Below are 15395 nucleotides of genomic sequence, written 5' to 3' on the forward strand. Positions count from 1 at the left end.
CCAGCAGCAACCTAGCTTTCCCATGTGGTCTCCCATCCAGGTACTGACCGGGCACAGCTCTGCTTAGCTCCAGTGGGCTATCATGGGAGAGTTGCAGATACAGTAGCTGCTAATAATAATAATAATAATAATAATAATAATAATAATAATAATAATAATAATCTGATTATTTGATATAAAGTGTTTATTGTATTGTATTGTATTGTAAAGTATAATTATCTAATAGAGAATAATATAGATATATCATACATTAGGGCCTAATATTTGTTTGTTTATTTATGTATTTATTTTTTAAAATAGATTGAGTTTTATTCATGAAAAGCATCAAATGACAAAAATAGATGCAATCAAGTAAGAAAAGAGCAAAGCTAAAAAAAATTAAGGAACACTGTATAGAGAAAAGGATTATAAATATTACGATCAAGTCATAAGTATAGAAACTAGATAAAATAACATCATTATTAGTCTAAAATATTAGTACTTAACATTATTAGTGTTTTATATAGAAAGAGATATTGTTGGTGCAATTTCTTGTTTTTTATTGTTTTGGTTGTTAGCAAATATCATCACTGCCTAAACCAGGTGTGTGTTTTATTATATTTCCCTATCAACCTTTATATGCTTGCATTTACCAATAAAACACACCGGATAAGCAGAGAGCAGCTATAATGCGGAGACCTTCACAACACTGTGTGTACTGCGCCTTTAAATCCTGCTGGAGGGGGCGGGGCTTCGTCTTCCTCTGACTGCAGTGAGGATTTAAAGCACCGCGCACACAAGACCCGTTTGTTAACGAACTCTCGAAAGCTGCAATGAATGTTCTCGCGCATCTCTAGAGCCAAACCGACGATTTCCAACGGGCAGAACGGGATCATTATTACGGCATTATGAACGTTTAACGCCGGACACCGGGAATCTGTCGGGAGATTAAGGTGAATTTTAATACGTTTGTCACATCGTCAGTGTTTGTGGTCTGTCTGGCTCTCTCTCTCTATGTGTGTGCGTGTGCATGCTGATGACGACAGTGACGTGTGGAGCGATATTATCAGATTCTGTGACAGGACATCCGATAAGAGTGTGTGTGTGTGTGTGTGTGTGTGTGTGTGTGTGTGTGCGCGCGCGTTTGCGTATGTAAGTATATGTTCAGTTTGGAGGGAAACGCAGGCACACTTCTTTTAAAACATTATTTAATTAATTTATATCTGATTATATTTTTAGTTATTTGCTATTATGATGATGATGATGATGATGATGATAATAACAAAATTAATATTAATAAAAAATAATAAAGATAGTCAGCTGATAAAATACGCATAATGGTGTCATAGTTTGTGACGTTGACGTGTATGTTGATTTTATCTGGTTGGACATCAGTCTTTTTCCTTCAAGAAATGTCTGAGGTGTGTTTCGTCAGGTGTGATAGAGTGTAAAAGTGACTCATCCCGCCAGTTTGCGGAAGCGGACAGGTAGATCGGGTATGGTTGCCTGACAACCGCGGCGGAGGTGACAAGAGCGGGGTGTGAACGCGCGCGACTGTCTCTCCTTCATACCTTCTAACAATGTCATATCAGTGGTTTGTCAGGACGCAGAGATTTCGTAATTTTGCGGCCATGTACAATGTCTACACTTCTGGACCTCCTGAAGTTTTCGTCAGGTGACTGATGTATGGCTTAAAACTTTAGTTTTCTGCACATGCACGCATCAGATGTGCATTGGAGTCACTTTTGAAGTGCCCTGTGTTCATATGCAGTATTTCAGGTATTTCCAAGATCTTCTGCATGCTAGTCTGTCAAGAACATGGTCACGTTTCACTGCAAAAATAAGACATTTAGTTTGCTAAGAGTTCACCTCCTCCCTATTTTGGTGTGTGCGTGTATTTATGTGTATATATACAGTGCTCAGCATAATTGAGTACACCCCATTTTGAAAATGAATTATTTTATACATTTCTCTGTGAATATAGGCAGTGTATTTTGGTGCATTTAAACAAAACAGATTTATTGAACAGACATTTATTAAAATAATATTTTAGTCACCAAACATATTTAGAAATGGATGGAAGATAATACAATTAAATCCAAGCTAAATATTGCAAATAAAAATTACAACCTGCAAAATTTCAACTAAATTTTTATTTTTTTTTTTTTGCTTCTCAATTTTTTATTTTCTTTTTTTTTATTTTATTATTTTTTTAATTTATATATATATATATATATATATATTTATTTATTTTTTTATTTGTATTTAATATTTTTCTATCGCATAAATTTGGGTGTACTAGTTTTTGGATTGTTATTTTGTTAGATAAGCTGCAGATTTGGCTCCAGTACTGACTAATCTAATGTATATGCACAGATATAATGTATCTAAAAGATAGATTTGTGAGGGGCTTACTTGTATATGCTGAGCACTGTATGTATATGTGTGCGTGTGTGTGTGTGTATATATAGATATGTATGTTTGTATGTGTGTATATACAGTATGTGTGTGTATTTTATATATATATATATATATATATATATATATATATATATATATATATATATATATATAATATATATATATATATATATATATATATATATATATATATTTATTATTATTATATTTATTTATTTTATTGTTTTTTATTTTATTTTTTATTTTTTTTACATTAACTGAGTGCTTCTGGTATCCAAATATAAAAGTCGTATTTAATATAAAGAAACAAATATAATTAAAACACAATTGGCAATATAAGATGTGTTTGGCCATTATGTTGATTTAAATTAGAAATATATATTAACTAGCACAATCATAATCTCACCATTAACTTTGGATAAACGTGTCTGCCTAATGCATAAATCTAAACATTGTTTTTGAGATATTTAGAAGTGAAATGTGACACGTTCCTAACTAGCTTTGTAAGCTTCATCAGTGTTTTTCCTGCACAGTATCCTTGCATATCTAATCTTGTAGGTTTTAATTCTGAGATAGTCTCAGATTGAAATGTAGTCTTAAAGATGAATATTTTCATGCATTTTGCAGAGAATAAGCTGTACATTTAAATAAGAAATAAAAAATAAAGCTTTGTTTTTGCAGTGATGCCATACAACATCCACCAAAAGAAATGTTCAGGGAATAGTTTATGTAGCTTTTTGGTTTTTATGCTATAAACACTTTTAAAAAAATGCTAGGGTGTAAAAAATAACCCAAATGTTGTGTCAAATATGGACAAACCCAATGCTGTGCTCCATTTCTTTTTCAATTAAACTTAATTTTTAAAATTATTTATTAAAAAAAAAAATATTAACCCAATGGTTGGTATATCCATATGTGACTCAACATTGGGTTATTATGACAACCCAGCATTTTTTGAGTGTAGTATAAAGAATATTTAATGCAAAAAAAAATTGTCATAGACGTTAAATGACCATACACAAGCTTTTCTTAAAGCAAGCATTCATTTCTAAGTGTTTCAAAACATGTTTCACAGGATACATGCCACACTGAACAGATTTTGCACACTTGTTGACCCAACGTGCTTGCAATTCATTGGCATTGTCTTCCTGAAGGCATTGAGATATGTCCGTGCTGGACAGTAGGAAGTCTGTCCGTCTTGCACCTGTTGTGAGAGGAAGCGCTTGTCCCGTGGGGTTCTTTATCGCGGATCAGGTTGCATTGTGTGCTCATAGTGACCGTATCCAAGGTCCAAAGCTTTCAGGATGCATAACTGCTCGCATTTATGAACCAGATCAGGGACGGTCAACAGAAATGCATGTCCCTGTTGAACCAATTGACCCAGATTGATTTGTGAAAGAGCACTGCGTTGCTTTTTTGACTAGTCGTACTTTTAAAGGGATAGTTCACCCAGAAAATTAAATTTCTGTCATTTACTCACCCAAACCTTTGAGTTTTTCTTTTGCTAAACACTAAAAGAGGATATTTTGAAGATATCTTGTCACTTCTGTAGTATTTGCTTATTCTACTATGGAAGTCAATGGTTTCATAAAGGTTTGGAAATACTCAAGAGGGAGTAAATAGTGAGTAAATGTTCAATTTCGGGTGAACTATGTCTTTAACTTTGGTTGTTCCCATTTAATGCATGTGCCGCGTATCACTCAGCTCTGCAGAAATGCTTTGCACCACGCTGACGCATTGTGTGTTGCTTGTAAAACAGCCCTGCAATAAATTGTTCCATAAAAGCGCTAATTGCTGTTTAATAGGGTACAGGAGATGTTTGTATCTCTGCAAGACTGTCATAATGTTGGTGACTTGATAGCTTGTGAGCGTGATACGTGTTTGTAAGCTAAAACCAGGATGAACCTTGCCTCCAGGTCCATCACTCTTCGTGTTCTCAGGGGTGTAAAGCTGGTTTCTCAAAAAGCCAAAAGCATTTTACTGGATTCTGCTCATAAAGCAACTCCTGCAGAGCGTCTCTGGTGTTGCACCAAATTGTAACTCTAGATGCCGTTTCCTTTTAAGCGAAGTTGAGTTCAAAGGTAAGACATTTGAGATTCGTTTGCATATATAATTCGATATTAGATGACTTCCTCTGTAAAGATAGATAGCATTTGCATGGGGACCCAGAAAGTCAGGTTTTCATGAAAGACAAAATTACAGCAATATATTTCGCACTCATGTTTATTTTGAAAGTGGAAAAGGAAATTGTTTGTGAGTGATGTAAGAATATTTTAAGAGAATGCATATTTTTTAATGATTTTTGGACATCGTTTTTAACCCAGGAACTATTTTACGGGATGTTTACCGAGGTGTCCTGGAAGTTTTATCATTGATTTTAAATTGGAAGATCTTGCTTGACTTTTTTTTTTAATCAGTGTTATTGTTATCTATATTTCTTTTTTGTATAATGCATGTTTGATTAAATAATAAGTGATGTATTGAATATTTATAACCAAATCTTTGAATATAGCCAATGCTGCTATGGCATTAAACACAAACAAACAGTTAATAACATACAGTAGTGAACATTTGAAGGGGATCAAAATATTTAATCAAAGTTGTCCTAAAACTATTCAACAGCACCTAATCTTGTCTTGAACTTTTTTTGATCCACATCATACTGTATTTCATCTAATGTATCAAATTGTGCACGGTTATCCGACAGAAAAGATTGTTTTGTAGTATTATTTTGTGTGTGACATCTTGGAGAGCATTCGGTTTGGCTCTATCCTCAGGGCTTTGGGGGCATAAGTGTATAGTTTAGTGCTGTCAAACTGAGCGCTTGTCATACCACAGGCTGTGAAGCTTAGCAGAATGTTGCTCAATGTTCTTTTCTGAAAAGCGCGACTCGAGTCTCGTGCACATGGCTGAATGCATTGCAAAGCGAAGGGAAGCAAGGAGGTGGTGTATTGGATGGCGTGCTGATAGCCCAGGGCTGACCGCTCCATAAACAACAATACAAATGTCTTCGTTCTTCAACAACAACACTAAAATGATCGCAGGGATCCTAGAGGGTCTCAGTTTTAATGCTCATATGGTTATAATAGTGGTTATGATGGCCACTGTTTTTATTAAATTCTTCTGTTGTAATTTCTTGGAGCATTTTTAGTTTTTAGTAGGCAACCCAGCAGGCACACAATGTCATTCATTCCTTTTCTTTCGACTTAGTCCTTTTATTTATCAGGGGCCGCCACAGCGGAATGAACCGCCAACTGTTCCAGCATGTTTTTACGCAGCGGATGCCCTTCCAGTCACAACCCAGTACAGGAAAACACCCATACACACTCACATTCACACTCATACCGCATGTGTTTAGACTGGGGGAAACCAGAGCACCCAAAGGAAACCCACACCAACACTGGGAGAACATGCAAACTCCACACAGAAATGCCAACTGGCTCACACGAACCAGCAACCTTTTTGCTGTGAGGCGACGGTGCTAACCACTGAGCCACCATGTCACCTGCACACAATTTCATAAGACGTTAATATTAGGTTAGATTTAGGTCGTGATGTCAGGCGACCAATATTCATTAATTAGCCAGCATCTAAAGATGTTGTTTTTATGTCTGATACCAAATGACATTAATATTTGGTTGGTTTTATGTTGTGTTGGAAAGTAACCAAAATCCAACGTCAAGCCAACATCTTAAACCAATGTCATATTGACGTCAAATACTGACGTTTATTTATCACGTATGGCAACCGAAATCCCACGTCTGACAGACGTCATAGTGGTAACATTTACAAAACATCAAGCTGTAACATCATTAGACGTTGATATTTGGTTGTTTTTAGGTTGCATTGGAAAGTGATCAAAATCCAACATCTGTCTTATATTGGAAACTAACGTCGATGTGACATTAAGTTCTGATGTCAACCCAATTTTCTTTCCACCCAAAATGCGACATTCCCCGACGTTGGAGTTTAATAAAAATACAAAAAAAATAAATTTTGTTTAATACAAAAAAAATAAAAATAAAATAAAATAAAAATTTACTAATGCTCAGCTTCTTAGACTTTACACACCTGAAACTTGTCTATAGCACTTGTTCACTGCTGCTCTTATAGTTGTGTAAACTGCTTCCTTGTCCTCATTTGTAAGTCGCTTTGGATAAAAGCGTCTGCTAAATGACTAAATGTAAATGTAAATGTAATAAAGCATTGCACTAACAACTCCAAGGTTATTGCTTCAATTCTCATCGAAAGCAGGCATTGATTAAAACTTAGAACTTATTTGCGCATGGTGTAAATGTGAATTTGTGAAGTTTTTTAGGATAACTGAAAGCGAGTTGGTGTGCATTTTACGTATAGAATTAAATGATGCATGTGGATGTTTTTGGTGTCCATACCTTCATCATTAATTTTCTTTTCAGCGAACTTCCTCTATGCATCAAGGGTCGCCACAGCGCAATGAACCACCAATTTATCCAGCATATGTTTTACGCAGCGAATGCCCTTTCAGCTGCAACCCATCACTGGGAAACACTCATACACTCTCATTCACACACATATACACTATGGACAATTTAGCTTACCCAATTCACTTGTACCACATGTCTTTGGACTTGTGGGGAAAAGAACCACCCGGAGGAAACCCATGCAAACATGGGGAGAACATGCAAACTCCACACAGAAATGCCAACTGGTCCAGCCGAGGCTCAAACCAGCGACCTTGTTGTGAGGCGATCATGCTATCCACTGCGCCACCGTAACAACCGGGTGTCAATATCATTTTTTTTTTATTTTTATTTTTTAGAATGTACATTTTTATTAGCTTCAATACTTTTAAGAAAATAGAAAATAACAATAATAATAAAGGAAAAAGAGGGAAACATGAAAGCACTCCCCACTTCAGTGGATTAAAACAGAAAACAAAGGCTTAACACTTAATCCACAAATCAGCCTTTTATATTTATACCTCATTAAACAAACCCTCTATAAAGAATAGCGCATATACCCCTGCTATATCAAAAATGGATTAACATTTCCTAACAAATTGAGATCTATTGATGGCAGATTTGAGTTGAAACCATTGTGTGTCCTCAAGTTTCAGAAAAAATGTGCCAGTACCAGGGCATTAGTCCTCAGAAACGTTTGTCTTTTCACTCTCCATTCAAGCCTAATGCTGTATTATTTTTTTTAATGCTGTATTTTTTTGCTAAGGGCTCAGTATAAGATGTCTTTAGATAAGACCTGAAATTTGTTAAGAAAATGACCTCAGTAGAAAGGAAATCTGAGCAGCAGGAAGCTTGAGAATGTGCTCTTCGCTAAAATCGTATTGCTGTGTTGGAGAAACATTGCAGAGATTCACACTCTTTTCTTCTCGTGGCTGTGTTTCAGGTACAGGCCAGCAGCTGCCAGCTTGGTGAGGAGGAGCATTTCCTGGCCTGAATGCGAACCGACTGCAGCTGGAGCATGTCCACTGCAGGCTTGACTGCCCAGGAGATCTGTTTACCCACGCAAAGCCTTTTCTTGCGGGGCAGCCACTGGCATAGCATGGCCGGAGCTAAGCCCTCTTGGAAATGCAATGATCTACGCAAGTGAGTGCAACACCGTATGCTTTCAGAATTAAAAACAGATTCGTTTTACAAGACCGATCAGAATATGGACTTACTACAACATTTCATATGATGCTAATGAACCAAATGTGTCTGATTGGTGTTTCTGTTATTTATCTACAGCTTATACTTAAGCATTGATCCTTCTTCGGACTATATTCAGTCTCAGAAAAAGGTGCTGCCGTCATCATATTCAGGAGTGGAAAGTAAGTAACAAGGCTTATTGATGTTAAAAGTTTGGTCACACTATGAATTTTGCATTAATATAAGCTCCTAATTTGCTGCTTGGTTATAGCTATTAAGGTAGTAGTTGGGTTTAGGTATTGGGTAGGATTAGGGTTTTAGAATATGGTCATGCAGATTATGGACATTTTGTTTGTACGAAAAAAATTCTGTGTCTTTTTTTTATAAGCCGCTAACAAGCCCACTAGTTAATGGTGAAAATTGGTGCTATACAACACTTTAAAACTAAAGTGTTACCACAAGTTTTTAAATGTACTAATTTAGTACAAACCAAGTGTGACAATTTATAGGATCTTTTGTAATACAGTGATGATTTACTGTAGAGTTACAATGTCTGTCAGGCTATAAGGACAACAATAGCATCCGAAAACCATACAAAAAGCACTATGGATGGGAAGATTTTTAAATTTACTTTAGACTATTGATCACTTATTATTGTTACTATTGACTATTGATCACTTTGTTATTGTATGGCTTCATAAGGCTAATTTAGTCAAATTAGTTTAGTGGTGCCTTTTTGGAGATTTACAGTAGTAGTCATTATATACATTGTGTATGGGTTGAGCTGCATGAAGGTCCTTCAAAATTATCCTAAAATAAGCAGCGTATGAGTTTGCTGCAATTTGAGGGAGTGAAATATGTTAATAGTTTTGTGTTTTGGTGAACCATTCTGAATTACGGTGCATCAGACATTTGTATTGCTGTGCCTCAAGTGGTAGAACATGGGGCTAGTAATGCAAAGATCATGAGTCTTTATTCTCAGAGAATGCTAATTAGTAGAATCTGTGCAGTACTAATATTTTCAATTCAATTCACCTTTATTTGTGTAGCGCTTTTACAATGTAGATTGTGTCAAAGCATCTTCACATAAAAGATCATAGTAAATAGGAACAGTGTAATTCAGTTCAGTTTAGCTCAGTTCAGTGTGGTTTAATAATCACTACTGAGAGTCCAAATACTGAAGAGCAAATCCAACGATGCGCAGCTCTACAGATCCCGAACCATGCAAGCCAGTGGCAACAGCGCAGAGGGAAAAAAAACTTCGCTGATTGGCGAAAGTGAGGGGAAAAAAAACCTTGAGAGAAACCAGGCTCAGTTGGGCACAACCATTTTAATTTCTCCGCTGGCCAAACGTCTTGTGCAGAGCTGCAATCTCAGCGGCAGAGGCTGGAAGCTGGCCTCAGCGATGACTCGTCTGTCCCTGGAGCGTCACAGGAATCAGTCTCATGTTCTCCACTCCTCCATGACCACCACAGTAGCTGCTCATCTATTTCATAGATGACTGTGAACAAATGACTCATTAATGTAGTTATTGTTGGGAACTGATGGACAGAGGTGTACTATCTATGCTACTTGTGATCAGCTCATCTTTAACACTAAATCTGGTGAAATTATTTGCAACTAACTAATTTTCTTATTTTCTGCCCCTTTCTCAATCAAACAGAACAGCGGACCCATATTAATTCAACGAACAGCACAGGAGCCCAGCCCTTGCCCCCTAAAAACCTCGACCCTTCCCAACTCACCTTAAACACGGACCCCTTTACGTCAAATCCTGCCAAAGACGACCAAGTGGTTCCCTGCTTTGAACGTTTAACAGTATCTGACCGTATCAGCCCTCCACAGACGCCCCGCCGAGCCACCAAACCCCTTCCCCCAATCCCGGCTCAGCTGAGCTTTCCCCGGATCAGGCTATGGACAGTGAAGTAGAGTTTTTCAATGGAGATGAAAATCACTGCCTAGTTTCCGAATCTTGCTCCAAAAACTCTCCGTTCCGCTATGGGATGCCCAGTAGGAGGAGTTTCAGGGGCTGTGGACAAATTAACTATGCCTACTTTGAAGGTCGACATCCCAGCAGAAACAACAACAGCAACAGAAAGTGAGACAGGAGCGGGAAAACCAGCAGAGAGAACAAGAACTTCGTGATCAGCAACAGAAACTGTATACGACAGCAGGAACGTACGCAAAGAAAGCTGCGACGGTCCCATTCTGGGCCTGCCGGCTGCTTTAACAAAACCGCCTCCTTCAGATACTCCAGTCACCACAGGTACACACACAACCTGGATAAACCAGAGGTTCCTCCAAGAGTCCCAATTCCCCCACGACCAATCAAAACCGGAGACAACCGCCGCTGGTCAGCTGAAGTCTCGTCGGGAGCCAACAGCGACGATGACCGACCTCCGAAAGTTCCCCCTAGAGAACCTTTATCTGCGTGTTCACGCACACCCAGTCCAAAGAGCCTCCCCATATACTATAACGGGATCATGCCCCCTACGCAGAGCTTTGCTCCGGACCCTAAATACGTCAGTCGTGGTTTGCAACGACAAAATAGCGAAGGCTCGCCATGCATTCTTCCTGTCATGGAGAACGGCATGAAGGCCAGTAACACACACTACTTTCTTTTGCCACAGCGGCCGTCGTACCTGGACAAACATGAGAAGTATTTAACGGACAGCACAGCAAGTCGAAGCAACGAACGCTTCCGATTCGATGTTCAGAATGGGACTGTCAAAGCAAACGAAAAACGACGCACCAAATAGACTTGGTATGAACTAACCAAGTGCTCGATGGTCCCCCTCAAAGACTTCTTCGCTGCTTTGTTGCAGTTTTGCTCGTAAATTTGAGCAGGTTACAATTAAATTGCAGTTACTGGGATTTCCTCTTGTTTTTTTTGCTCTCAACAGTTCTCTTTGAGCAAGCTCAAACTATGTTTTTAATTTCATTGCTATGTGAAATGGTTAAGTGTTGATAACATGGTGCAGTTGTTTGGTATCAGCTGGTCTGGTACCTCCATACTTCAGTGTTGTAATGTTCTTATTTTGATATCCACATTGAAGATTGTTTAGATGTCTCTGAACATTGAGCACGTTCCTCTGATCATAGGGACATAGGGTCAGTAATGCTTCTGTACGTTGTGTCGTCTACCATATATGAAGTATAATAACGGCCGCCTGCTTTATTCCGGTCGGCTTTTTAAGTGAAGGTTATTCCAGCTTACTGCTTTGCACACTGTTGTGCAAGCAAGAAATCTGACACATGCACACTCTTTTGCAGTTCTTCTGTTGGACTAATGCTCTCCGCTTTGTCCGGACACTCTTTTGTGTGCTTTTTGTTGTTGTTTAATGTGACCTGTCTGTACAACCGTGTGTGTGCGTGTGTTACATAGGAACAGGCTAAGTATTTCGTTTCTGTTCTGAGTTGTGCGTGAATGATTGGAGAGCTGAATGTGTTACATTTGCCCAGTTTTGGCACTGCTTTTTAAGCTTTCATAAGCTGCTTAAAACGGCAGCTGAAATGTTGCCCTCTGAATGAACGGAGTATTTCCGATTCCTGGCTTCTCACCGAGGTGTCGTGTGTCTTTTGTTGCACAAAAAAAAGCAATACTTTGAAAACCTGTGAATGCGTTTCTGTGAATGTGTTTCTGTCCTCTTTTTAAAGCGCTGTCTTCACGTGAAGCTGTGAGTCTGGATTAGGACTTTCTCCAGTACTACCTCCTATTATAGTTCTAGTTCTTATATACCCAGCTACAGATTACTAAAACTCAACAAATACAACCGTACAAGGAAAAAAAGTGCCCCAAAATCTATAGTTCTCCACGTTTTGCCCATTGGAAATGGTCAGTCATTAACACTTCCTCAATGAAAACGCATCTTCAACCAGTTTTAAGAGCTGCATGGAGTTAAAGTCCATGTGTAATGCGTTTGGCCGAACTCACACACACACACACACACATACTGATCTTCCTGTTACTGTACATGCATTCCTGTTCAACGTGATTACAGTGGGTGTGGGCACTAGAGACTTTGGCTGCTGGCAGCTGCTGAATGAGATGTTTTATTATTCTATATTGTTTCCAGAACATCCTGATAACTCAGTAAATGTAGCAAGTGCCATGCAGTTTAAAAAAAAGAGGAAAGTAAGGCTATAAAACATGATGTTTGGAGGTCAATTACAAGTTGCCACCTCGCGACGGGATCCATTTGATGACACTTTTTTTTTATTTTACCAGCTTGTGTATCAGGAAATGTTTACATGTGTTATTTTTCCTTTCACAGTCTTATCTTTGAAACAAAATGAAGGCAAGTTCAAGAAATAGGCATCTCTGCTGTGTTGTGTGCGTGCGTGCGTGCGTGTGTGTGTGTGTAAAGCAAAGTGCACTGAGAAGACAGTATGTTTGTGATGTGTAAAAGTATTTTAACGTTGTCTCTTACCCCAACTGAATAGTTCTTAGTGTATGTTGTATGGTTTTGAAAGTAATAAAAATAAATCCTTATTTATGAATCGACTTTCTTTATCTGATATTGTGTATTTGATTCGGTCAGGTATGCTGGATCTGTCAGAGATATAGCTGTTTTGCCTGTTTTATCACTCCACACCCCTGTGCTCTGCCTCATTACTATTGGCTCCGCTCCAGACAGGAGGAGGTGAACTGTACTTTTGCACTTTAAAAACAGATCTCGGATCAGTTCTGTGGTTGACTTTATGAAGGCGATGGCTCGGTTTGAAGGGATGTGTGTCTCAGAGCTGCTTTACAGGGCCCACGTCTAGTAACCTAAGTATTACGCGCTTTAGGACCGGTATTTTCTGCCTTGCTGATTGGGGAAAATGCTGTTTCTCTGGTCTTTTGTTGCGCAAGCCTTGGATGAAACGATAAGCACTTGCAACACAAACACAAAGCTCCTTTGCATGTCCAAATCCAGTTGAAAATAAGCAACCTATAGAAACTATAAAATGAGCTAATGCTGTATGTAATAGCATCAGGTCAAATTTGATGATGCCTGTTAACTTTGATTTAAATTTCGCCTTCAGCTGCTGCTACTTATTTCTGTTTTAGTTTGTATATGCCAGTTATAGAAACTATTTAAATAAATAACATATATTATAAGCGCACAATACATTACAGTTGTCATTTAATTAGTTGGCACACTTTAAAATGAGGTTTCATTAGTTAACGTTGGTTAATGTATTTACTGACATGAACTAATAAGGAACAATACTAGTACATTATTATTATAGTTGAACATTAATAAGGCATTATTAATATCCAAATTCATGTTTGTTAACGTTAGTGAGTTAGAACTAAAATGAACAACTTTATTTGCTTAACGTTAACATAGATTAATAAATATGTAATAAATGTATTGGTCATGTTAGTTAATACATTAATACAACCTTTTTGTAAAGTGTTACCAGCAAGGTTTAATTATACTCTGTAAAACCTTATAAGTTTTGAGGAAACTGCAGCAAACCGTTTAAGTCAGGGGTCACCAATCTCGGTCCTGGAGGGCCGGTGTCCCTGCAGGGTTTAACTCCAACTTGCCTCAAAATACCTGCCTGGATGTTTCAAGTATCCCTAGTAAGACTTTGATTAGCTTATTCAGGTGTGTTTGTTAGGGTTGGAGCTAAAATCGCAATACACCGGCCCTCTAGGAACAGGTTTGGTGACCCACTGGTTTAAGTTTTGAAACAAGTACTGTAAACTGTTTTTACAAGTACTGTAAACATACATGCATGCGTACATACATACATACATACATACCCACCTATATATATATATCTATATATATATAAATATATATTATATATATATATATATATATATATATATATACCTATATATTCTATATATATATATATATATATATATACCGGCCACCTTTATTAGGTACACCTGGTTGGACCCCCTTTGCCTACAGAATGCCTTAATCCTTTGTGTCGTAGATTCAAATAGAAGGAAATATCCTCAGAGATTTTGCTCCATGTTGACATGATAGCATCACACAGTTGTTGCAGATTTGTCGGCTGCACATCCATGATGCCAATCTCCCGTTCCACCACATCCCAAAGGTGCTTTATGGATTGAGGTTGGTGACGATGGAGGCCATTGAGCTACAGTGAACTCATTGTCATGATCAAGAAACCTGTCTGAGATGATTCTCGTTTTATGACACTGGCGCGTTATCCTGCTGGAAGTAGACATCAGAAGATGGTTACAACTGCGGTCAAAAGGGATGGACTGGTCAGCAATAATACCGAAGTCGCGCAGAAATCAAAACTCATCAGATCAGGTAACGTTTTTCAAATCTTCTATTGTCCAGTTTTGGTGAGCCTGTGTGAATTGTAGCCTCAGTTTCTGAATGAAAAAACTAATTCATTCATAAACTCATCGGTTTAATTTCTGCTTCACACTATCCGTTTTGAGTTACCATAACTCTTTTTCATTAAGTCCAAGTAACTTTTTAAGTTAAACTAACTTATTTATTCATTTAGTGATTTCCACTGTTAGGTTTTACAGTGAGACACTTTGTGTTTGGATTTTTGTTTGTACTTTATAATTTTTGTTTGTTTAATCAGCTTTTTATTTAATTTATTTTAATTTAATTTAATCATATTTCTCGAAACTGATCAACTTCCCAATTATGGACTACTATAGATTTACTTTCTGTGGTTCAGTCTTTGTCTAGTAGCATTTGTGAAATAAGTCCTCAAAATATCTGTATTGAGACAGATTTGGTGATATTTTAGGTTGATTCTCCTCAGCTGTGCAGTGGAAGTGACTCTGCAAACCAGTAATTCAACTCTTAGATAAACTTCCTGATTAATCACAGCCTGATCAAAAGGAGGAACTCAAGATGCTTCAACACATACATTGAGGTCTAAAAAAAGCAAACAACTAGTTTAGATGGCCCTGAGTAAGATCTATTATCTGTCAACTATGAAAGCACACACACAGAAATGTGAAGACATACCAAAGACTTCGTTTTATATAAAGCTACATATAATTATTACAAACTTACCCAAACCTGCACCTACAGTCAAGCCCGAAATTATTCTTTAAAGACTTATAGTTACTTAAAGAAATATTTTTCACACAATGATGCCTTTTGTATATTGTCTTATGATCTTTTGAGTGAAGCCCTGTGTCATTTCCGGTCCACAAAAGGTTGCTGGTTAAATAAAAGTTATTAAGTTAGAATTTCAGGCTTGGCTGTGTATATAATTTTAATTGTTTTCAGATAATTCCCAAGTGATGTTTAACAGAGTAAAGAAACATTCACAGTATTTCCTATTTAATTTTTTTCTTCTTCTGGGCAAAGTCTTATTCATTTTAGTGTGGCTGGAACAAAATTAGTTTTATATCGTTTAAAA

The 15395-nt window shown here is 37.5% G+C and overlaps 1 protein-coding gene across 1 annotated transcript; it reads left to right on the forward strand.

The window, feature by feature from the left end:
• Nucleotides 1-774: 774 nt before the first annotated feature.
• errfi1a (ERBB receptor feedback inhibitor 1a) lies at nt 775-10901 on the forward strand. Its single transcript, XM_056467791.1, is given in 7 exon segments — nt 775-932; nt 7786-7985; nt 8127-8209; nt 9691-9915; nt 9918-10088; nt 10091-10184; nt 10186-10901. Coding segments are annotated over 6 exon segments (1323 nt in total). The 5' UTR covers nt 775-932; nt 7786-7836; the 3' UTR covers nt 10787-10901.
• Nucleotides 10902-15395: the final 4494 nt, after the last annotated feature.

This window comes from Danio aesculapii, chromosome 11 (genome assembly GCF_903798145.1).
Source record: "Danio aesculapii chromosome 11, fDanAes4.1, whole genome shotgun sequence".
NCBI classification, from domain to species: domain Eukaryota; kingdom Metazoa; phylum Chordata; class Actinopteri; order Cypriniformes; family Danionidae; genus Danio; species Danio aesculapii.